Source organism: Ceratotherium simum, chromosome 20 (genome assembly GCF_057802395.1).
Source record: "Ceratotherium simum simum isolate JZ-2026a chromosome 20, ASM5780239v1, whole genome shotgun sequence".
Classification (NCBI taxonomy): domain Eukaryota; kingdom Metazoa; phylum Chordata; class Mammalia; order Perissodactyla; family Rhinocerotidae; genus Ceratotherium; species Ceratotherium simum.
Genome location: NC_141919.1, coordinates 25,790,418 through 25,816,744, shown reverse-complemented (window position 1 = coordinate 25,816,744; position 26,327 = coordinate 25,790,418). Strand labels below are relative to the sequence as shown.

At 40.4% G+C, this 26,327-nt stretch overlaps 1 protein-coding gene across 1 annotated transcript in view; it reads right to left on the bottom strand.

The window, feature by feature from the left end:
- The window catches only part of SLC1A1 (solute carrier family 1 member 1), a 71,279-nt gene extending 60,064 nt beyond the window's left edge, over positions 1–11,215 (bottom strand). The window contains exon 1 of the mRNA XM_004440661.3: positions 10,713–11,215. Coding sequence (XP_004440718.1) covers positions 10,713–10,803 — 91 coding nt within the window. The 5' untranslated portion in view covers positions 10,804–11,215. The remainder of the gene's footprint in view (positions 1–10,712) is intronic.
- Between the last annotated feature and the right edge of the window lie 15,112 nt (positions 11,216–26,327).

Below are 26,327 nucleotides of genomic sequence, written 5' to 3'. Positions count from 1 at the left end.
AGTAGCTGCAATGCTAGATGCTATGAGTGTGACAGACCCATATGAGACAGCAGTTTTTATCCTTAGGAAACTGAGGTGAGAAAGAGAAGTTGTGAAACATACCACATATATTGAATAGTAGTTTCAGACAATACTGAAATTGGACATAAAATAGGATAAAAGCCTCTGTACTCATTATTATCTCTACCTGGACTTGTAATCTTTCCAATCTTCAAGCCCAGGAATCCTATCACACCTTCTCATGGCCATTCCTGGCCTCCTCCAGGAACTCCTTCCCAATTCCACCTCTCTTCTTTGAAGGCCCAAGGCATGTTGTAGCTTCCTTGCAGTATTTACCATATTTAGGCTCGTCAGTCATATTTGTGCATGTACTGCCTCTAACAGACTAAGATGAAACACAGACTTCAACTCTGCATCTCTCACCAGTAATATCAATACTTGTTCAATTTAAGTTGAGTTTCTAATTGAGTGCTAAATGAATAGATTTTGCCAGCAACAGACAATACTTTCCATCTTACAAGCCAATTCCCTTTGATTAACAGTAGTTGCCTGGACGACAGTTCTGGGGATTCTGAGGCATAACAAAAGTCCATGGTAAAGAGTGCTATAATCAATTAGTGATGTCTGCCACAGGGCAGGATTGGGAGTGGTGGTGCAAATGAAATATAATTTGGGAATATAAATTAAGGGTTATAAGAGCACAGAGAAGGGAGATTCTCTCCGACTGTCTATATGATATGTCTATATGATCAAAGTGGGAATTAGATCCATCTTCAAGGATGGGTAGGATAATAGTGGGTGAAATACATGAGCAAAAGTATTAGGGCAGGAAAGTACAACACTTCCCGGGAAAGCAACTATTAGACAACTTCAATTAGAATACAAGTTCAAATAGAAGGTTTATATAGAAAAACGGGAGAAAGGACTAAACACTGTGGAATGCCACAAGTTAAGGGACAGGATACAGAAGGCCAAGGGATGGAGCAAGCGGGAGGCTCTATTGATAGAGCCTATAGAGCTCCACAGGCTTTATTCAGCTACTATACAAGAGTGAAGTCTGCAACAATGATTTGAACTGTCAGTTAGGTGTACCAAGGTTTGCTAGGAAGGAAGTAGCCTTGCTTAATGGTTGGTAATGTCAGTTTTGCAGTGAGACAGTCCTGGATACAAATCCCAGCTCTGACTGTGACCTCAGCCATGTGATTTAAGCCTTGTTAAGTTTCAGTATCTTTATCTGTAAAATGGGTAAACTTCCTACCTCATTGTGCTGAGGGTCAAATGGAAAATAAATGTGCATAAAACTCATAGTAAGCCCTCAATAAATATTAGCTATTAGGCTTGGTTAACCACAAGAAAAAGAACTTGTCAAAGGAGAAAAATGTGTCTCCCTCATTGTCTCATAATTTGGGGAATCTTATATGAAACCTGTAAAGTGGTTAAGCGGCTCAGAAAACAATTAAGTATATGACATACAGAAATTGAGCAAAATCAGTTTGTTTTCCAGTAATGGGAAGAGACTTGGAAATTAGGTGTTCTGTGGTTAGGTATTTCTGGTGATGTGCAATTTTGTGGACTTAACCCATCAATGAATTATAAGTACTAACCAGATAACTCTCAAGCAACAGAACAGTGTTAGAAAAATAATTTAATTACATAATCTCACTTAAGCTCTTTCCTCTAAGGGTTTCCTCCTTAGTTGAGTAAGTAAATGTAGTTTTAACCACCTGAGAGCACTGAACCCAAACAGTTGTCTCAGTATAGTTATAAGAATAAACGGTGCAGACCCTCTCTGAGGTGGTTTCTGAATCAAAGTTCCAGTCCCAAAGGCCCCCAGTTTGCTTCAACATGCAGAACTAGCATCATGTGCTAGTTCATGTGCTAGTTCTGCAAACTGCTCGTATCAGGACCCTTCCTGGACACATGAAGATCTGCTGTGACAAGTGTCCAGTATGTGGACACAGCAAGGGAGTCTGGGACCAAGAAGGGCCCTGGGAACAAAGACCTCAGCCTGACCGGGGAGGGATTAGTAGGAGGGTCTTATCTCCTCAGTACTGGTTCTGAGTCTTGTGGTGGAGAACAAGGCACAGTGTCCTCCCCATCCTGGCTGAGCGGGGAGCCCTGTCCAGAGCTCACACAGGTGAGGCTGGGCCTGGGAGAGGAACCACCCAGGACACACAGCATGAAGTGTCTCTGAGCTGGGACAAGGTTGGTTCATCCGGAAAGTGCAGGAGTATTTGCTGGAAAGAAAATATTCTACCTCTGGTAATGGAACAGGCAGTTGGCAGATATTTCTCAAATACAGGGTAGTAACATTTCTGGCAATGAGTGAGTCACCGAAACACTTCCTTTCCATTAACAGAGGTGTTACTGTGGAGCTTACTAATTACAACAGAGGACTCTTTGTTGCCATTTGGGGCTGTTTCCTCAGCAAGTATAATGAATAAGCTCCTTCTAAATTGATCTGCTAAACTATAGCTCAGAAGTGAATTATTGGCTTAATAATAACTGTTTCCAATATTGTCTTCTATTAGATGTATGTTTAACATTCAAAATAGGAAAGGCCATTGAAAACACTTGCTACTTTAATAGACGCTGCTATAGGCGAGTTTAAATGGGCCACTAGATGTCATCTAAAATGAGTTCATTTTCTTCAAGAGTGCTCAAGTCCCCACGGCATACATGACCCCAGATCTCCAACACACTGACACTGGGGAGATGTGCAGCTCCTCAGGTGAAGAGCTTCCCTGGCACTAGGCCAGCATGTCACTTACTCCCTGTAGAACAGTTATTTTCAGTCTCAGCTCTGCTAAAGGTAATCACAATTTCTCACAAGTAATTAATGTGGAAAGCTTTCTCTCTTTACAAGCAAGTGCTCACATGAGCAATGCATATGCTCTCCAATAGCTAATTCCTAATCCCATTTATTTATACCTTGTCTGATTAACCCAGGGTTTTTACCGATCTGAGCTACCATATGAGCTCTACCACGTTCTGACTTAGCACACAATTTTCTATACTATGTGTCTTCATTTGAAGCTTCCTTTACTTCTTATGACTGCAACTCAAATTTTTGACAGATGAGTAAGTTTCATTCTGTAGTTTTATTTACTAAATAAAATAGTACTAAGTAAACAGTACCAAATAAAATTTCAGATTAAGCAACATCCAACAAGATATTGAATATCTGTCAATGATTTTCTCTTTTCTGAGTACTAAAATTGAATAGACAGACACATAGACACGTGTACACACACACCCCTTCCCTCTTCTCTGTACTTTAGCAATTTACATTCCAAGTCCTCCCAACAGACGGCATTAAGAATGTGTATATCAACATTGATGTGCAGAGTCTAACACAAAATCTTTTTTTTTAAGATTCATCTTATAATTTTGTGTTTGGATAAATTTGTATGGGGTTTTAGTTTGATGAACTCAAGGTACATACCATACATAGAACAACCAAAAATCAGAATCTTTTTAGTGATTTCCCAAATCTGGTGGATTCTGATTTGGTTTCAAAAATGAAAGCACCAGGCTTAGGCATTCAAAGCCCAAAATTCTTTTCCTAATTCTTCAATACGTAGAACTTGCACCAAGCTAGCTAAAGGACCTCTTCGCTAAGGTATTTAACTAAGCAGATATGTGCAAAACATATATACATATATAGAAACAACATAAATTTATTAGACCTCATATTAATGCTGTACTGAATAATCTAATACTGTCATTGAACGTTACTCGGGTAATAGCCCCGTACACAATTAACATTATTATACCCAAGTCACTGACCAGCAGTTCAAAGGTAGAACAATTAACTCAACGTCAAGGTTGGATCATCCTCCTGTAATGACCTTTAACTCTCCCTTATGGAAGAGCTCCTCTGGCTACTACCAATGACCCGAGGAATGACTACAATCATAGAGTTAAAGGATATTAAAGCTAGAAGGAAACTCAGAGATTCCTAACCCAGAGTCAACAAATATGCAGCACACATGCCACTACTTCCTGATCCTGAGCCCTTGGCAGACATCCATAATCAATTTCAGAACTTTTGTTTCCAATTTTGTCAACAAACACATCACACCAGAAAGTCCACCACCTATAAATGGGAGTTGGCACATGAATGGAACCGTCTTTGCTCTTCCAGCTAATCCAAACCCCTATTCTTTCTTTCTTTCTAAGAAACAAAGGCCCAGAGAGTTTAAGTATCAGATACACTTTCTTTTTTTTTTTTTTTTTTTTAAATTTTTATTTATTTTATTTTTTCCCCCCAAAGCCCCAGTAGATAGCTGTATGTCATAGCTGCACATCCTTCTAGTTGCTGCATGTGGGACTCGGCCTCAGGATGGACGGAGAAGTGGTGCCTCGATACGCACCCGGGATCCGAACCCGGGCCACCAGCATTGCAGCGCGCGCACTTAACCACCAAGCCACAGGGCCAGCCCTCAGATACACTTTCTTACATAGCTTTGTGTGTGTGTGTGTGCTGACCAAGATTCGCCCTGAGCTAACATCTGTTGCCAATCTTCCTCTATTCTGTGAGTGGGTTGGTGCCCCAGAATGGCCACGAGTGGTATAGGTCCGGGCCGGGAACGGAACCCAGGCCACCAAAGCGGAGGGTGCCAAACATAACCACTACTCCACCAGGGCTGGCCCTACATAGCTTTTAAGAGTTAGTCTCATTACTTTACGGTCTCATTTCCTTTTCCACTGCCTGCTAGGGGTAACGGGAGTGCTTTGCTCTCAAGGGGTCTATAATCTAGTTTTGAGGAAGAAAAGATTAACATGCTTGATATATATGTAGACTTTTAAACTGTGTTACTGATGCAGATCAGAGGAGGCTGAAGTAGGCAAAGGAAATGGAATTCCTAAGCTAAGCTTTGGGCTCATTTATTCATTCAATAAACAAGGACAATGACTTACTAACTCTCTGGGTCATAAATGACTCAACAAATTAACAAAAGTATTAAGCCTAACAGGCATTGTGACAGGTGCTGTGGGTGGAGAGACGGGGGCAGCACGGAATTCTGTCCCTCAAGAGCTCGTGGGTTGGTGGGAGAGGCAGAAAAATTAGAATATATTCTACTTATAGAGTAATAAATATCAAGTAGCTATTGGTTCTGTACAGTAGGAGAGCATAATAGTTCTTTTCCGAGCCAGTGCCCCTTCCAGGACTCCCCCTCCTGAGGGAGATTGCCACATCCTTCTCCCTTGGACCAAATCCAGCCACGCCCCCTCAGGTTAACCTGCTGAACACCTTGCAGCTTCTTTTTCTTTTCCACTCCCACTGCTGCTGCCCAGACAAAGCCCCATCTCTCCCTACCTAAACCGTGACAGTAATCCCCTTTGTGGTCTGCCTACCTGCAAGATCACCCTACTCGGATCCATTTTCCACATCCGCCTCAACGATCTTTTCTGAGCGCAGCTCTGACTGCATCATTGCCCAACCTAATTCTCAGAACCACGTCTGAACTCATCAGCATGGCATTCCAGGCCTTCTAGGATCTGGCCCTGACCTCTTCAGCAGCCTTGCTTTTTTTGTTTTTCCATGTCCCTCAATCACACCCTCTGTTCCAGTCATGCCAAGCCACTCTGTTAGAAGGTAGAAAGGGCTGACTTTGAAGGTGGAAAGAATAGCAGGGCAGCCTCCTGGTCAGAGGTGTAGGGTGGGTCTGAGCCCAGATTGGGGACCAGCCTGGCTGATCAGTCTGGCTCCCACTGGAGCAGTATTTCTTCAACAGCACCCACAGCAATTCTGAGAGTCCTGTGGAGGCACGTTTCTGCCCCTTCTCAGTTTCAGGGGAGAAAGGGGCAACTATGGACCAGAGTGCTCGGTATAGAATCCTCATTCCCCACCGCAACATGGCACACAACCAGACTGCCATGGTTCCCAGGAGGGTCAGCAAGGACCAAATATGACAGGGAGATGGGGAGCAACACAGAGGAGGAGAAGCAGCCCAAAGGAGAGGAAGGGAGGGAATGGAAGATCTGGTGTTGCCAGTTATTATCTCAGTGATCCTGTGCAAATCCTCCACTGTTCTGAGTCTCAGTTTCCTCATCCATATAATGGCAAAATAAATAATGCCTATTTTATAGTTGAAAAAAGAAATTTCACTGATTTTTCACAAGCATTTCCTAAGATTTCACTATGATGTAAATGAGGTTAGGAAAGTATATTAAGTAAAATACACAGCAGATTAACTGCACTAGCCTCCTAAACTGGTCTCTCTGCTTCAATCCTTGCCTCCGCAGCCTTAGGTCAAAACAGCAGCCAGGAGAGCTGATTAAAACACAACCAGACCATGTCACTGCTCTGCTCAAAATCTTTTAATGGTTTCTCATCGCCCAGTAAAAGTCCAAGTCCTTATAAGAGCTTATACCATCCTACTGCTCTGTCCCCCTCCTAGCCTCCTGCCTCATCACCCCCTCCCTCACTCCACCCCATGCTCTTTCTCAAACAAGCCAGGATACTCCCCAGATATCTGTGCACATGTTCCTTTACCTCTTTCCTGTCTTGATTCAGTTGTCACCTTCTCAGCAGGGCCTTCCCTATTACCCTATTTAAAACTGCAACCCCCTAGCCCCTTCCCTGCTTTATGTTACTCTAGAGCACTCTCACCATCTAATATACTCTATATTGCATTTTACCTATTTATTCTGTTTACTGTCCACCTCTCTCCACTTGAATGTAAATTCCATGAGGACAGGGGTTTTGATTGTTTTGTTCACTGCTGTGTGTGCCCTGCCTCTAGAATAGTCCCTGGCACACAGTAGGTCCCTAATATATATTTGTTGAGTGAAGGAATGATTTAAGTGTTGGCTACTGCAGGTGTACTCCAAGGCTGAGCTAATGATTAGAGGCCCAGCAGTACCAGGTCTGGGACCTGCCAGAGCAAATGAGCTTCATCGATAACAAAATACATTCTGAACATTGCTGTGTACAAGGCTCCGTGCAGGTGAGGTGCTGGGCCTGGAACCAGCCTGAGCTGCGGCCGGCCCCCATCCTCAGGGGCTTCACATAAAAACAGACAGAGCAAGAGAGCATAAGCCACGACTCAAATTAGCACTGCCAGATACACACTACAAGAGCTCCAGCACAGGAGATACGAGGCTGGGGAAAGGGTACTACTAAGAACCTGAAAGAATTTTTTTCGATTTTAGACAATGGACTCTGAATCTATAAAGGAGCGCTTCCTCAGCGCTCCAAAGAAAATTATTCAGAATGAATAAGCTTGCCAGCTCCGTCGTGTAAATAACATCTATTTCCTTTCCTGAAAATCTGTAAGCTGGAAATCAGACTTTTCAGATCACTGAAAAATAAGGCACAACCTGTCCAGACAGAAAGATCAAGCTTTATGCTGTGAACAGGGTGAGGATTCCACGAGTGCTTTACCAACACTATACACGATATGATCATTACTGGGTGACTTGAATCAGAATGCTCTGACACAGAATTCTCACACGCAGTGATTCTGCTTGGAGAGAATTCTCACTTGCAGCACAAAAATCCTTCCCTCAGAATTTCTGTCTGTTAAACGAATGGAGAATCAGGCTATGGGGCACAAAACAAAATGATTAATCCTTTCCATATCCTTTTAAAAAAATGAATAATGCTCTGGAGGCTGGTATTCACCTATACAGAACATGTCATCAAAAACACTTGAATCCCCTTGGACTCTAAATCATAGGCCAGACACTAAGCAGAACAGAGAAAGACCATGACACATTCACAAGAAAATATTAATTTCCACAGAATCAAATTATTCAGATTTACCTTAAAATAACATTTATTGAGTGCCTATTACATGCCAGCCACACAACTGGGTATTTTCATAGTATCTTAATCAACCCTAATAACACATGAGGTAATGACTAATATCCCTCTTTCCCGGATGAGGGATTTGAGGATCCCAGAGAATAAGAGATTTGTCTAAATGGTAGTGGCAGAATTCAAATCCAGGATTCTTGACTCCAGGTTCTGTGCTCATTCTACTATACTACAGAAGCAGGGATAAAGCCTATAACAACTGTAATGAAAGCAACGAAAATTGATCTTAACGGTATTTTAGCAAAGGTTTCTCGTCTGAAAATCCAAGATATTATTTCCAGGACTTTGTAGGGCCTCACAGAAATTAATGAACATGGTCACTTAACTATTCAATCCCTTTATCTCATGAATAAGAATTTGCAAAAATGTTTAGCTCTTAGCATCTCTTTGTCCATGCAAAGAATTAACTTGCACACCTAATAACCATGACTTTTAATTGCACTTCCCCTCACATGCTATGTATTGAAAAATCAGAGGCTTTAAGCTGGTTCATAAAAACCCTTGCTCCTTATTTCAATAATCAAAACATTTTAGTGTCAGGGCTGCTGAATTATAGCAAGGTCCAAACATTTCGATGGCTGTGATCAGAAGATGACATTCTGTCAGGGTAGTTAACAAATTTAACAGTTTTTTCTTCTTTCAGATCCACATGCTGGAAGGTCCAGAAAGGAGGCTACATGAAAGCACTTGTGATTTTCTGTATCAATTAAGATTGTTATAAAAATAAACTTACTATCATGACCTAGTAAGGCCTACGGATGGAATCCGACACTGTTAAGAGTTGGCTGGAATTTCACTTCTGGTTAAACAAATGCGCCAGCACAGACTACACAAACAGAGATATGATTTCCACTCAGGCCCAGGGCACCAGAGAAAAAGGAAAAGAGGAGGATCCTGGGACATGCCTGTATGGGCACAATGGGGGTGGCCTAGGCTTGACACTTCTCAGCCCAGGGGCTGAAACACTGGGGGACTGCCCTGTGTTGTTCCTGGAGGAGGAAATGTCCACGAAGACTTCAGCTGGGCACTTACAATTTTTATATGGTGGTTTTCCTTTCTGGAGAAAAGTATCTGAATCAAGCTCCTGGGGCTCACCACATGAAAACCAGAGGAAAGTGCTTATCTAACCCCAAAGGCCACGTCTGCAAAATGGGCATGTAACTCATGCAACAGGTTCCAAAGGCCAGGGAACAACTGATCAAAATCCTTTCCAAACCAGCCTCCAGTGGAGCGGTACACTCAACACTGGGGTGCAACACTTGGTTAACAGGTGAGTATCTCTGGAGAACCCCACGGCCAAAAAGGCAGGATTATTCCACTTCCACAGGGAAGTGGGAGGGAAATGCCAGCCTAGGGTTACCCCTGCAACTGTCCTTAAAAAGGGGATTTAATAATTAATTCTGGACTCTTATCACTAGGAAAACAAACAAGGCCATCTCATCATTTGGCTGCAAGGAAATCAAATCACTCTCTTTGAGGCATCTGTTATTTAAATGAAGTAGGCTAGGATAAACCTTCCTTGAAAACACCCTAAGCCAACTGGCCCTTCTTGGGGGAAATACAGTTAAGCAGTCAACACCTGCTTCTCCACTTCTTTCCTCCCACAAATGGCGTGTTAAGGCAATTCCAGGATGTTATTTATTTACTAGAAACCTGACTTTACTTTGCACAAGGTTTTGGAGGAGTAAATCTGACCCTGAAGATCCCATCAACTTCCACAAGCTCTTTTTGATGGGGGAGGCCTCAAGAGGGGGAGCAGGCAACATCAAATATTCTGAGATTCAGAAGCAGCAGCTGGAGAAGAAGGTGCATGAGGTTGGGAGAGGAACAGGCTGCCCCTCTCCCCTTTGCAGCACACCCAGCTCCTGTTTCCAAACAGAACGTGGGGACTTCCAGCAGGCTCACCTGCTGGGTGTCCCCACCTGTGGAAGCTCATAGACGAAAGGAGACAGACATGGCTCCAACTCCAAAGAGGAGCATCCCGGAGCCCAAGCTGTAAAACAGACAACCGGACAGAAATTCAGAATCTGAATAGGAACAACTCATACCTCTGCGCTCAGATATCCACCTAGTCCAGTGATCTGTCAAGTCCAGTGATTTAAGTGAATCACTTAAATACACCCTTGTTTAAAAACGAGCAAATGTGACAAAAATGATTTTCAATAGAAAAATAATGGAAACAAGGAAGCTCAGGGAAGCTATCTCTGCAGACTAGCAGAATGGGAAAGCGAGAAATCTGACTTCTCTTGGCTCTCTTCCTCCTGCGGGCCATAATTGCACACTCCTGAATTCAGGCACGACTCCAGCAGATTTTCAGAGCCCGAGCGCAGGCAGTTGGCGCTCGCCGCAAGGGAAGGCACCTTTCCAGGCACTGCCCAGGGTGAGTGACAGCAATACGTCCACCCTCTCTCCCCCCGGGGGCCTGGCTCTCCCTGAGGCTAAGGTGCATCTTCCAGTCCATCCGAGAACCACAATCCACACTCAATCTCTGTCCGGGCAGCGTGGTTCAGGAAAAAAAGGGGTAGTGGGAGCAGACAGGATTAAAAAAAGAATTAAACCATGTTTACTTCTAAACGGCCAGAACCTAGAGCTACCTGCTTCCCTTTCCCCCTTTCAAGCCCGTTTGATCATTTTGGGTAAGGCAGCAACCTGCAGCTCCTGGAGCATCCAAATGGGACTCCCCGACCTTTGTTCTTCGCACGCAGAAATCAACACCCTTGGGGGGAAGCCCCCGCATGGGTTCTGAGGCCAAGGATGTGCCGAGGGACCCGGCCACCGGGTGCGCCAGCGCCTCGCCCACAATCGCACGCGCCCGCCACACACGCGGCCTGGGCGCTGGGAACGCGTGAGGGTGCGCGCGTCGCCCGCCCACCACGCAGCTCACCTAGCACCACGGCGGCCACCGTGGAGAGCAGCAGCCAGTTATTCTTCAGGAAGCGCCTGTAGTCGTATCCCTTCCTCGCTGGCTTCCCCATGGCGGGCGCCCGAGTTTGGAGCTGCCGCTGCGGCGGCCGCTATTGTGCGCGGAGCTCGGCTGTGCGCGCGGGGGTCAGGAGACCTGGAGACAGCCGGAGGCTCCGCGGCACGGTGGAGGCGGGATGCGGGCGCGCCACGGAGATGGTGTGCGCTTGCTGCGGCAGCACCCACTGTCACTACCGCTGCCGCTGTCACCGCCGCCGCCACCTGAGATCGCGTGCCGCGCTTGCCACCCGTGCTAGCTCGATGGCTGTGCGTGGCGGGCGCGCCCGGCTCCTCCTGCCGCCGCCGCGCTCTGCGGCGCCCGGGCCAACCAGCAAGAAAGGAGGGAGGAGCAGCGGGTCCAGAGAGGCGGGTGGGTGCGTGCGTGGTGCGCCCGGAGTCCCCTTGGAGCAGGCGTGGGAGGGCGCCCAGCGCTGCGGCTGGAGCTGGGGCAGCTACTCCGGGAACCCTGCGTCCCGCCCCGGCCTTCAGCTGCAGTCTCTAGGGTTTTTCTTTTTTTTTTTTTTTGGTTAGGCTACGTTTCCCGATTTAAGGTTTCCTCCACTCCGTAATCCAGAGGGGCGGAGCCACTGGCCCCTTTGGCTTGGACTTCATCCTGCACACCTCATCCCTTCCCCTTTCTCCATACCAGCCATTCCCAGTGCAGCACCGGAGAACGCGTGCCCTTTCCAGTGGGAAGAGTTGGGGGAAACTGAGTTCTGTCTTGAGTCCCCTTTGCACCTCATCGCAGCCTCGGATTTGCTAGCAGTCTAGAAAGCCTGAAGCCTCTAGGAGGGAAAGAAAGAATGCTGGGGGCCAGAACAGGACTTTGGTGAACTTTCACTCGAGGCCTCTAATAACCCACCCCTCCCCAACACACATAGGCATTATTAACTCTCCTCTTTTGAGTCGCGGGAGGTGAAGCTCCAGTAGGATTGTCTGTGGACACAGGGCTTGGAATGGGCCCTCTTAGAACTTTACTTTCGCTCCTTGCCACTGGCTCTGTGGCCGTTGAAGGCCCCAAAGCTGTGAGATCTGGCAAAGTAATTAGGACTGAGAACCCCACCCACCAAGCTGCTTTGAGGAGAAGGTGGGCGGACCCATCCATAAGGCCAAATGCATTGGAAAGGCAAACGCAGGAGAGTTGGAGAAACTAGGTAAGTGGTGCCAAAAATACTCTGCACTGCTAAGTGAATTTGTCAATTCTCTTCCATTCTTCTACCCAGTTTTTTCACCCTCGCTTAATACAAACTCTTTCCTTGCCTTTACCACATCGCCACCTCCGCAGCTCTAGACTTCCTTCTCATCAGCTTTCCTAACATTAAGTAAGCCCTGAATCTTTTTGCTATTGTGGAGTCTACTCTCAGATTGGGGAGGGCGGGGGATCTCCCCAACAAGATTTTCTGATTACTAAACATCAGAAAATTAGAGCTTCATTCCTTTGGCTTAAGGTTGATAAGTATCCTTGAAGAGATAATAAATTAAGCTTTATGAATCATGTACACTTTAGTATGAAGAGAGTTTAACATCTCCTTTCCAGAAAGTAAATTTTGAGATAAGAAAGGATAGAGGGATATTAAGTCATTGTGTGCCTGAGGAAGATCTGAAGAAATGTCAGAAGAAGGGAAACTATCAAGAAAGAGGGGACAAAGATATTCATCTCACAGTAAAAAAGCCAGAAATACTCGGATGTCCAACGTGAAGGAAATGGTAAATATATTATGGAAGTGTTATGCAACGGTACATTATGCAGCATATATAAAGAAGGTTGTGAAATTTCTAATAGAATGGGATAGCATGTTATAATATTATGAGGGAAAAAAGAAGATTAAAATTGTATATACAATTTGATCACAATTATGTAAAAGAAACATATAAAACAAAACCATGTACTTAGAAAAAAGTCTAGAAGGAGGTACACCAAAATTTTAACAATGGTCATCTTTGGGTGATAATATCATGTTTGAATCTTTTTGCTTTCTATCTTTCTGTATTTTCCAAAGTGTTTACCATATGCATACCCATGCCCATTACAGTTGCAGGTAGGGCTTTATTTAAGAAATAAACAGGCCCTGAAGAGAGAAAAAAGTAGAAGAACCTAAGATGAACTTTGTACATCACAACTTTTTGAGGTATAGTGAGACAATTAACCTGGCTTTTGGGGGCAAGATATTTAGGTTTAAATCCTAGCACCACTACTTACCACCTGGGTGACCTGGGGCAAGTTGCTTAAATTTTTTGTGTCTCAGTTTCTACGTCTGTAAAATGGGGGCATTAATAGTATTTATCTCATGGGGTGTTGTCAGAATTGAATACAATGTGTGTAAAAGACTTAGAACAGTGCCTGGCACACAACAAGTATCATCACTCATCATTTTACTTGAAGTCAGCCTGGGAAGACACCTTCTAACTCCCTCTCGCTTGTTGCCTGCCTATTGTGAACACACTCTGAACCACTTCAGACCCATAAAAACCCTTGCATATTGATCAATAAGTAATTGCCCTTTAGAATTGCAATGGACCCTAAATCTATTGCACTTTTATATGTAAAGCCCATATAGTGCATACTCATTTTATGATTATTTAAATTAAGCAAGTTTTAAATAGTGCAATATAGAAAGATGAATAAAGTCTAAATATATACACTCATTTTTAAATAATGACAATCTCCTAAATTAAAATAAAAGTCAAGAATCTCAAAAGTTCAAAGCAGAGCCAAGTGAATTATAAACTTATGTTTATGTTTATGTTGTTGCTACATGGCAATTCCACTTTAGCTGGTAATAAAAAATAATTAACAAGCAAGCACTTATAATGCACTTATCATGTGCCAGGCACCTTTCTAACCGCTTTACACATGTTAACTTCTTTGGTCCTCACAACAACTTAATGAGGTAGGGACTATTGTTACCTCATGGGGCTTTTGGAAGAATCAAATGAGATATTGTATATTATCATCATCTTCCTTTTATAGCTGAGGAATCTGAGGCAAAAAGAGGTTAAGTAACTTGCTTAAGTTCCCTCCGTTTGTAAGAGGAGGATTAAGGATTGAACTAGTGCTCAAGCGAAACGCACAAACTCTGTGCATTAAACCACCACCTCTTATATGAGGAACAAATACAGAATTGTTATGGGAAAATTACTCTTGAGTTACATGAATTTTACTTCATGCAAGAGCTTCAAGAATCCATCCATCCATATCCAGGAGCGTCTGTGATGTCCTAAAGTGCTGTGCTCAAGTAGAAACTGCATACATTTTATGGGGCAGTGGTTGAATTCTCAAATTCTCTCTCCATTGCTGCTACCGGCACCTAATTCTATGTAATTTCTCTGCGTAAGACAAGAAATGGTATAGGAAGCATCACTTTGGGGAGGGGGGGGTTGGAGACCCCTAGTGCTTAAGGTCTATTCTTTTTTGCTTTCTTGGCCTATGAAAGTTGTGGACACAAATGATCTCAAATTGGACAAGAGTTAAGAGGCCTTTCCCTTGTAAGTTCTACCTGAGGGGAACTTAACCACTTAGTTTCTGGAACAAAACTTCACTCGCCTGAGATAAGACCTTAAGGCCAGTAGAAAGAGTTGTTAGGATTTTTTCCCCTCCAATAGATGTTAACGTTTCTCTTTTCTCTTCCCCCTCAAATGCCTTCATCCTGCTGAAATAAACCTTTGGCCAATTCTTACTAGATTACATTTCAGTAACTCTGGTGTTTCCTTTATTGTTATTGTTTCTTTCTTTCTTTCTTTTTTTTTTTTTTTTATTGTTGACTCATGGACTGTCTTGTTAGTTATTAAAGAAAGCAGACTTTGACTTTGCCACACAAGGTTAACCTATTAGGTGACAGCCTGGCCTTATATATTAATTGGGATAGAAATGAAAAAAGGCATTCAGAAACAAAAAGTAAGGCATGAGCTTCTGAACGTCTCTAGAAATAGTATGCTGGTTGCATTTTACCATCTTAAAACATATACTGTTGGTTGCTTTGTTAATGGGAAGAAGGAGGTCATGGGGTACGAGTCTCCTCCAGCTTCTATAGCTGTGTAGCCATTCATGACCGATGGATGGTAAGAAGGATGCTGTCAGCATATTCAGACACCCATTTTAGCAATCTCTTCTTTATCTTCCAATCTTGATCTCGATTTGATTTATTTCAGAATTATGAATTAAAGAGTAAAAGAACTGTAATTCTTTAAATCTTCACAATAATTCTCCAAGTAATGATTCGGCCTGAAGAGACTTATATATTAGCTAGCTGTCCTGTCCTAAAACTCTTGGACTCAACAGAACTTTACCCCATGGTCTTTATTGCTCACTCTGACAAACTGAAGAACAATTCCATTTCATTTCCATATGAAAAAAAAAAGTTATCTGCCTCATAGAAGCTGTGTGTCCTTGAACAAGTCATTTAACCTCTCTGAATCTCAATCTCCTCATCTGAAGATACCATTTAAAGTAATAAATAAAAATAGTCAATACATATTTGAAACATGAAAAAGTTTTCAATCTCACTAGTACTCAAAGAAATGAAATTTTAAATCAAAATTTGTTTACCAGCTGAACAATTTAAACAAAATATTTTAAAATTCACAATTATAAAATGTATAACTTTAACATTATAAATTGTAAACTGAGATAAGGTATGGAGAAATGGGCTGTGTCACACACTGCTGGTGGACCTAGAAAATGCTATGACTTTCTGAGGATAATTAGGCAGTTTGTAATATCTTCAATCAAAAGTGTTTGTGTTCTTTAACTCAACCATTCTACCTCTAGAAATTTATACCAAAAAAATACCAAAGGGCTGGTTCATCCAAGCTCAGTTGGAAACAGCTTAACTGTCTAGTAAAGTGGATTGGCTAAAGATTGGTTGTGTAAAAATGCACTTGACAATGGAACACCATTCAGGCATTTAAAAGCTATTCTATTTTAGCAGAATCTTGAATTACATGGGAAAATGGTAAACATACACACAACTATGTTCTGAAATGGCAAGAGTAAGTTATAAAACAGTGGGTAGGTTGTTTTAAACAATGAGGATGTAGTCATTTATTATTTGTATACCTAAAAATTTAAAACTTAAAATATGCATTTTATAATTCTGATTAAGTCTGTGTGTATGTGTGTTCATGTGCGTGCGTATAAGGGTAGTAATATGAAAGTTATTAATGTGCTTGTATCCTTTGCCTTTCTGAGTACATGTTCTTTCCCCTACTAGGCCAAGGTGTTCATTGTCTTGGGAGATTAGGATTTGTTACAGAAGGAATTTAAAGAAAAAAATGTATTAACATTCCACTTCTGCACAATATATAGGATTATGTAGCAGGAAAGACTATTATCGTGAGAAAGAATGTTCCATAGTCCTTCTTCTCTCCATTAGAATATCAAAATTCCAGCATGGAAGACCCATCTCACAGAATTCTTTTGCAGTGTAGGAAAGGCACTCCTCTACCTATAGCAGCTGTCACTCTGTTGCAGCAGGAGGTTAAGACATAGAGGAATGAGAAGAAAAACTCACCACTTTCTGCTGAAGGGAATGGTGGGAAGAAGAAAGGGAGAGGAGGAGAGAAGTTGGTTCTGTTTTCTCTCTTCAGGCTTCATCCAGGAAGGGTGTGTATGTTAGAGAAAAGAAGCTTGCAGCTCTGTCCCCTACTCCCCATTAGGAGGCTGCCTCCCAGGCTATCCCTTACCAGCCTGGGATGCAGCCACATCAATGTGAATGTGGCAGGGCAGTGTGGTCAGGCAGAGAGAGGCTCTGAGATTTCACTTTCCAAACACCCTCGGTTCCTGGTGCCAGGGATGCTGAGCTGAGAGCCACGGGATGGTCATGGCAGGATGAAATGATGCTCTTTAGAGTCTGGGGAACCCAGACTGTAGAACCCACGTGAACTAGCCCAATGCAGACACTCACTTATTTGTTACTAGCAGTAGCTGAGGTGAGACTGAGGCTGTGGATAAATGCCCCTTGTCTCTAATGAAGCCAAGAGAAAGGACAAAATACATCTTCACAGCTGCAGATTTCAACCATAAAGGCCCACAGAGCAACTTGCAACCAGGGACACAGAGGGCAATGCTCTGGACACCAGGATCCAAGTGAGTCCATGCATTACATTGGTTTGTTAATTTTTTAAAGTCTCTTCTGTTCTACAACAGATCCCCCTCATCTCATTTGTTTGTTGAAGGGACTAGGTCATTTGTCCTACAAAATTCCCCACATTCTGGATTTGGCTGATTGCTTCTTCACGGTGGCAATTAATTTGTTTCTTTACTCCTACTGTTTTCTCTAAGCTGGTGGTTAGAGCAAGAGGTTTTATATTTAGCAATGCTAAGATCAAACAGTGGATTCTGATATTGTCAGCCTGATTCATCCGTAATAAATTCACCATCAACCTTTTGGATATGGTTTTGGCATCTGTTAGTGATGGGTGCTTAAGACCATTTTACTTAATTCATTCTAATTCTGTCATTCCTTCTGAACACATTTGCTGGAATTCTTCTATAAAAAGAATTCTCACCTCACCAACTATATTTGGTTACCCTGAAATAGAGTTTGTACAGAAAAGGCAGGATCCATGCTTAATTTTTCCCCTTTATTGGTTTTCTCAATAATGAATCGGTACACTAGCAACCTCCAATGGTGACAAATGAGGTTTTGTTTTCTTGTTTTTTATTAGTATTATTATGAACACATGGATTTATATGTGTTTTGGATGGATTTATGTGTTTCAATCAGTTACAATCATGATTCTTTTCCTTGCTCAAACTGTCCCATCTTTGGCCAATGAGAGGCCTTTTATTTTATCTCCTCTGTCTTTTTGACAGGACCGTTTGTCTTCAATATTGTCCTTATTTTCTGGCTCAGCAAGATGTCCCCTGACCATATCGTATATTTCTTGCCCTGGAATTGGAATCAACCATTTCTCCAAAGGGTCTGGGTTCCTTTTAGTGGAGAACAGTATTTAGAAACTACAATTTTGATAATGGGACGGCTTGTTGCTACTAAGTTGTCAATGTTTCTAGGCCTTTTTAGTGGACAGCATTCAGAAATATATATTTCATAGTAAGAGACAAATAAATAATGAGTTCATACTGATGCTTCTTATTCAAATTTTTTTATTATGGTAAAATATAATAAATTTTACCATTTTAACAATTTTTTAGTGTATGGTTTTGTGGCATTAAGTACATTCACATTGTTCTGCAACCATCACCACCATCCATCTCCAGGACTTTTTCATCTTCTTAAACTAAAACTCTGTACCTATTAAATGCTAATTCCCTGCTCCCTTTTTCCTCTAGCTCCTGGCAACCACCATTCTACTTTCTGTATTTGTCCTTTTGTGACTGGTTTACTTCACTTAGCATAACGTCCTCAACGGTCATTCATGTTGTGGCATGTGTCTGAATTCCTTCCTTTTTAAAGCTGAATAATATTCCATTGTATGTATATACCACATTTTGTTTATTCAGTCATCGATTGATGAACACTTGGGTTGTTTCTATCTTTTGGCTATTGTGAATAATGCTGGTATGAAAATGAGTGTATAAATATCTGTTTGAGTTCCTGCTTTCAATTCTTTTATGTATATACCTGGAAGAGGAATTCCTGGATCATATGGTAATTCTATGTTTAATATTTTGAAAAACTGCCATACTGCCATTTTCCACATCAGCTGTACCATTTTACATTCTCACCAGCAAGGCACAAGGGTTCCAATTCTTCCACATCCTCATCAACATTTGTTATTTTCTTTATTTAAATAGTAGCCACCCTAATGGGTGTGAACCAATTCCAATTTAAGATTATAGAGTTTTGATTAAACTTTGATTTTATTCTTATTTTGCTTTTCTCTTTACTTTGAAAATCTTGCTTCTTAAAGGTATTAATTCAAGTATTTATTTCCTAATCCTATAATGTACATATAATGTTTTTTAAAAACTAGTATCAATATTACTTCTAATAAGAAGACCACTGAATGCAGCTTAAGATTTCTTTGTGGTTCTTTTGTCCCCAGGATATATCCCATGAGGGATATATAGTCAAATTACTGTGTTTAAAAGTCACTTTAAATAATCCTTTTCCCTGTGTGGTTATGCCATTAATTTGATACACAGTTAGGATCATAGGTTTCTATTTGTTTTCTAATTTTAGAAATTGGTTTTTACAACTTTAATAATTTTTAAAGTATGTAAACGTTTACATAGTTCAGTCAAAACTATGAAACAGCACAATCAGAGAATTCTCATTTTAATCTCCATCTCCTTTTTTCCTTTACTCCTCTCCCTCCTACCATACATAACAATTAGTAGATATCTATTAGTGTTCGGTTTATCCTTCAGTTGCTTCTTTTTAGAAAATATAAACAAATATTTATATTCATATTCTCCTCCCGTTTATTACACAAAGGCAACATTTTACAAGCCCTGTTCCGTGCCTCATTTTTTTCATTTATCCTGGTGCTCACGCAATACCATGATACAGAGATCTTCCTCATTTTCTTTTTCTGTTCAGTACTCCTTTGTGTAGCTATTATTATAAAGAAATCTTCCTTATTCCTTTGAACTGCCACAGAATACTACACTGTGTGGATATACCCATAGTTTGTTTAACAAGCTCCCTCCTGATGGACATTTGGTTTGTTAACAATATTTTGCTGTTACAAATAATACCACAAGAAATAGCATTGACCTCACTCAGTAGTGTGCTGATAAATGTTTACCAACAAGCACTCCAGAAAAAAAAAAGCCCTGATTTTTAACATTTGCTGAATTTCCTGGTGAAATACTTCCACCTGGCCAATTTCAAGCTACCAGTGTGAAATCACAGAATGTGGAGTTAGAAAGAGATGTATAGTAACACACCATAGTGAAGGATGTCTACCATACAGATAGAACAGATATAAATAACCTTAAGGGCATAGATAATAGTAAAAGGCCATAAAAATAATTAGGAAATAGTGAGTTTTTGAGTATTTATTACCTTTGTTTTTGATATAATTTATTTAGTTTTACATTTATGTAATTTTATTTTTAAAAATGGAAGTGTTTAACAACCAGCTCACAGATATTCCTGAAAATTAAACAATCAGCTCTTCTGAGCCAGTATAAGCAGCACACCATTGAATCTACACCTTATTTTTAGTACGTGAATAGAAAGTTCTATCTGCCTAAGCTAGCTAGCACTAGGATCACCTACATATTATGATATGCACAGGATCTATGAAAACAAGTTCAAGGGTAGGCAGCCTAGTGTTTGTGTGGAAGCTCTATGGTCCTCAGTGTCCCAGGCTCCTTCCTCTCTGCTATCTTAGTGAACAGCCTCATGGTCCAAAGTGGCTGATGGAGTGCCAGGTATCATGTTTATATGCCGGAGTGCAGGAAGAAGGAAGTGGGGAGAGACAGAATGGTCACTGCTCAGTTGAGTCAGTTACTTTTTAGGATATTTCTGGAGGTCCCATATACCACTTCTGCTTATGATTTGCCATCTAGCACTTAGCTACTTGGTCACACCTAGCTGTAAGAGAAGCTGGAAAATGGAGACAACTATGCAGATTGCTGCCTCAAATAAAATCTGGTTGTTTTTTTCAAACTTGCTAAGTAAGAAATGGAAAATGAATATAGGGTAGGCAACTAGCAGCCTTTACCTGCTCTGTCTAACTAAATCTTTCAAGCTCATCCCCTCCAAAAAGCTGCCTCTGACTACATCCTCTCTCTATCTCCTTCTCTAAACTCCAGTGTTTATGCTCCAGTGATCATTTGGGTACAATTTCACATACTTTCTTATACCATTATTTTGATGTTTTATGTGTATCTCAGGCTCCCACTTCCTAATCCACTTACGCTTATAAACAATTATAAGTTCATATGGGCAAAGTCTGTATTTAACATTTCTTTTTTGTTTCTCTTACAGCTTACAAAAGATTTTTAAGGTGTAAAATGAAGTTATTAATATCTATAGTTTTATTGGAAGAAGCAAAGAAACAATACATATGAAAGACTAAAAGATACAGCACATTGGGGCCGGCCCCATGGCCTAGTGGTTAAGTTTGGCATGCTCCACTTCGATGGCCCGGGTTCGCAGGTTCGGATCCTGGGTGTGTACCTATACCACTCATCAGCCATGCTGTGGCAGTGACCCACATATAAAATAGAGGAGGACTGGCACAGATGTTAGCTCAGGGTGAATCTTCCTCAGGCAAAAAGAGCAAGTTTGGCAACAGATGTTAGCTCAGGGCGAACCTTCCTCAGCAAAAAAAAAAAAAAAAAGAGCGTTATATGCATGTCCCTCCCTTCCTTCTATTTCTTCCTTCCTCCAGTTAAATGTAAAGGGGAACCTAGGGAAGATGGAATGTAAATATTTTATCTTGGCTGGGGGAATTCCATGTACAAATTACTGGTAGTTTTCAGGAGCTAGAGGTGGAGATGTGGACTTCTATTGGGTCCGATTTATTCTGTTCTGGGCACATCACAAGAGTGACTCTTTAAGTACAGACTTATTATGCTACTTATTATTAACATATATTAATTTTCCCTGTCTTTGAACTTGGTAAATATAAAATCAGACACCAGACTTTATTGGGTCTAGCTTCTTTCACTCCACATTACATTTGTGAAATTCATCCATGCTGTTTTGTACAGCAATAGTTTTCATTGTATGACTATGCCACAATTATTTATCCATTATATTGTCGACAGACGTTTGGGTTGTTTCTAGTTTTTGACTATTATAAATACAGTCATGTGCCGCATAATGACGTTTTTGTCAATGATGAAGAGTGTATACAATGGTGGTCTCATAAGATAAGTACCATATCGCCTAGGTGTGTAGTAGGCTATAACATCTAGGTTTGTGTGAGTACACTCTACGATGTTCTCACAACGACAAAATTACCTAACAATGCATTTCTCAGATCATATCCCCATTGTTAAGTGACTCATGACTGTAGTCCTGCTATGAACATTCTTGTACCTGTCTTTGGGTACACATATGTTTGTATTGGGTACATATCTAGGTATGGAAATGCTGGGTCATAGGGTATACATATGTTAAGCTTTATTAGATACTTCCAGATAGTTTTCCAAAGTGGCTGTACCAAACTACACTCCCATCAGCAGTGTATGAGAGTTCAGTTGTTCCCCATCCTTAACAATAATTGATATTTGTAGGGTATTCTGTGATGCTCTACCTAGATCCTTCTTTGGGACCAAAGGGCTCACTCACTTAGCTGCTGGTAGTGTTGGTGGATGACAGCTGTCTACTGAAGCCCTCTCTGGGAATTTCCCTTAGGCAAAGAGTGATTTCACATCCAAGGTCACATGTCTTCCCCTGAAAGTAGCCACATACAATGACTGATCTGTGGTGGTGGTGATGGTACTGGTGGTGGTGGAGGTAGTAATGGTGGTAATGGTGGGGTAGAGGCAATTTCCAAGGGCCATCCCAACTTGAGAGTTCCTTGCAAGAATAACTGAGAGCTTTATTATAGGATTTTCCTCTCTACCCAATCTTGCTTCCCTCACACCTCATAGATGTTTCCACGAATATTCCTCAGTAAACCTCCTGCATGCAAATTTGAAAGTGCCGGAGTATATTTCCCTGGGAACCTGACCTATGACAGTATTGTCAGATTTTAAAAAAAATTAATTTTGGCAAATCTGGTCGGCATGTAATGGTATTTCACTGTGGCTTTAATTTCTATTTCCCAAATGACTAATGAGAATGAGCACCTTTTCATATATTTAATGAGTATTTGGATATCTCCTCTTTTGTGAAGTGTCTGTTCAAGTCTTTGCTCACTTTTCTATTAGGTTTTCAATTTTATTCTTTTCTTGATATGAGCCCTTTGCTGGACAGATGCATTTCAAATATCTTTTCTGATTATGGCTTGCCTTTTTACTCTTTTAATGATTTCTTCTGATTTCCTGAATTTTAGAATTTTAACATAGTCTAATTTATCAAAATTTTTCTGTTAAGTTTGGTGCATTTAGGGTTTTGTTTAAGAAATACTTGCGTACCCCAAGTGCATGAAGATATGTTTTATTCTTGAAGCTTTATTGTTTTCTTCTCTCATTTGATCTAAAATCCATCTGGAACTCATTACTTTGAAGGGTGTGGGGCAGAGGTCAAGATCCATTTTCTTCTATATGGATATCCAATTAATTCAACAGCATTTATTGAAAAGATCATCCTTTCTCCACTGCACTACAGTGTCACTTTTGTGTATGTAAACGTGTGGATCTGTTTCTGGACACTCTATTTTCTTCCATTGATCTATTTGTCTATCTTTTCACCAGTCTCCAGTCTGTTTTAATTATTGTAGCTTTATTTATTTATTTTTTTGTGTGAGGAAGATCAGCCCTGAGCTAACATCTATTCCCAATCCTCCTCCTCCCCCCCCCCGCCTTTTTCTCCCCCAAAGCCCCAGTAGATAGTTGTATGTCATAGTTGCACATCCTTCTAGTTACTGTATGTGGGACGCCACCTCAGCATGGCTGGACAAGCGGTGCGTCGGTGCACTTCCGGATCTGAACCCGGGCCGCCAGTAGCAGAGCGGGCGCACTTAACTGCTAAGCCACGGGGCGGCCCCTTATTGTGGCTTTATGAGCTCGGATATTTGATATTATAAGTCCTCTAACTTTTTCCTCTTTTAAGATTGTTTTGCCTATTAATGATCCTTTGGATTTCCATATAAAGTTTAGACAGTTTGTGAGAGTACACAGAAAAACTTTCTGGGATTTTGTGTGTCTATAGATCAATTCTGGGGAGAAACGGCACCTTTACAATATACCAGGTTAATGGATTTTGAGTCTTTTCATACATGAACCTGGTATATTCCTTCATTTATTTAGATCTTCCTTAGTTTTTCTAAATAATATTTTGTAGTTTTCTGTGCAGAGGTCTTATGCATCTTTCACTAGGTTTTTACTAGTGTAAATGATATCTTTAAAAAATGTTTAATTTTCCAATTGTTAGTGGTATCTAAAAATACAATGGATTTTGTTATATTACTTTGTTATATTACTCTTCTTTCTAGCAGTCTTACTAAATTCATTTAACTCTAATAATTGCATATTATTTTTTATTTTCTATACATACAAATATGTTATCTGTAAATAATGACAGTTTTAGTACTTTCCTTTCCATTCCTTCCCTTCCCTTTCTTGTCCTGGGTAGACTATTGAATAGACGCAGTGATAACAGACATCCATGTGTTCTTCCCAGTATTAGGAGGAAGCTTTCAATATTGCACCTTAAATAAGATGTGGAGCTATTCTTTAATCAGCTTATGAGAGTTCCTTCTAGTTAGCTAAGAGTTTTCTTAATAAATGAGTGTTGAATTATATCAAATGTTTTTTCTTTTTGCATCTATAGAGATAATTATATGATTTTCCCCTCTTTTTTTGTCAGTGTGAATTACGGTGATTAGATTTTGAATGTTAAATTCTTGCATTCCTGGTATAAGCCCAACTTGGTCATGGTGTATTATTCTTTTTATGTGTTTTTCTGGATTAAATTTGCTAATTTTAAAAATAAATTTTGCTTCTGTGTTCATGAGCCATGCTAGCATATTCTTTTACTCTCTTGTAATGCCTTGTCAGATTTTGGTATAAAAGTTTTGTAGGCTTCAGGACTTGGCTAAGAAGTATGCATTCTTTTTTTCTCTTTGGAAGAATTTGTGTAAGATTTGTTCCTTTTTTCCCCCTTAAATGGAAGAATTCACTAGATATCTGTTTTGTTATTTTCTAGCTCAGGTCTGCTGGATTCATAAAACATATTCTGAATGATTTTAATATTTGAAATTTGTTGATACTTGTTTTATGGCCTAGCATATAGTCAATTTTGGTAAATGTTCCCTATACCCTGAAAATAGTATTCTGCCATTGTTTGATTCTGTGTTTTATATATGTTAATTATATCAAGTTTGTTAATCAGGTTATCCAGATCTTCTATATATTTACTGATCTTTTTCCTTGTTTATTCTTTAAGTTACTAAGAGATATAAGTTAAAATGTCCTTCTGTAACTATGAATTTGTCTATTTCTTCTTTTAGTGCTGTCAATTTTTGCTATATGTATTTCAAAGCTGTAGTGTTAGGTTCATACAACTTTAGAATAGATAATTTTGTGATATATTGACACTTATTTTTATGAAATATCACGCTTACTTAGTAATACTTCCTATGTAAGTCTTCTTTTCTAATATTAGCATAGTTATACCACGTTTATTTTAATTAAAGTTTTCATGATATATAATTTTCTATATTTTTGCGGGGGGGGAGAGAAGCTGATTTTATTTACAAATCTCCTCCCTCCCCCAACAATATAACTGACCAATCCAGACTGCCTATTGCTGGTTGGGTTCCGGCGGAATGTTGGGGTGTTTCCCGGGGTTCTGGTAATTCATGGTTACTGGGCAGACCTCTGTGGTGGATTAGTACCATGCAGGGGCAGTGGTCCTCTGTGGAGCTTGGCTTTGTGCTGATCCTTGGGACACTGGGTGAAATGCTGGTGGAGCTGCTGCCCAATGACCTGAGTCCACAACTCACTTTCCACAGCCTCCAGTGGAAGACAGTGGTGTGTCCACATGCCATCTGATTATTGGTGAGTTTTTTTATTTATATTCAGACTTGTTCAATCTGTTAGAAGTCAACTCTATATAAGACATGAAAAGCAGCTCACAGAAAAACTGGCTGCACAGATTTAGGAATATTAGTTGAGAAGTTAAGCACTGTTAAAAAGGAATATGCAGAGATTGAGACATCTTTAGAGGATGCCAGGCTAGATAAAGAATCATTAAATATACTCAGCCTTATGGACTCTTACAGAAAGGTCAAGAGGACACTTTTATTTTTATGAAATATCACTCAATCTTTAGTAATGCTTCCTATCTAAAAGTTTTCTTTTCTAATATTAGTATAGTTATACCATCTTTATTTTAATTAGTGTTTTCTTGATATACAATTTTTTATACTTCTAAAAATTTCTGTGTCCTTATTATTTAAAATGTGTCTCTTGAAAGCAGGAGTTGGCTTTGATTTTATTTTCAGTCTGAAAATCTTAGTTTTTATATTGAGTATTTAATTCATTTATACTTAATGCAATTACTAATATATTTGGGTTTTATCAAACTAATATTTGTCCCACCTGTTTTATGCTCCTTTTTTTCTCTTATTACTTGCTTCTTTTTGGCTTAATCAAGTACTTTTTATCATTCCAATTGACTTCTTGGTTATGCATTCTTTAACTATTCCTTTAGTGGTTACACTGGAGATTACTACATTCATTTTTTTAAATTTATACTATTTATTTTCAATTAATTTTTTATTGAGGTAACATTGATTTATAACATTATATAAATTTCAGGTGTACATCATTATATTTCGACTTCCGTTATCGACTACTTCATGTTCACCACTAAAAGTCTAGTTGCCATCCATCACCATATAAATGTGCCCTCTTACCCCTTCTGCCCATCCCCAACCCCCCTTCCCCTCTGGTAACCACCAATCTCTTCTCTGTGTTTATATGTTTGTTTGTTGTTGTTGTTGT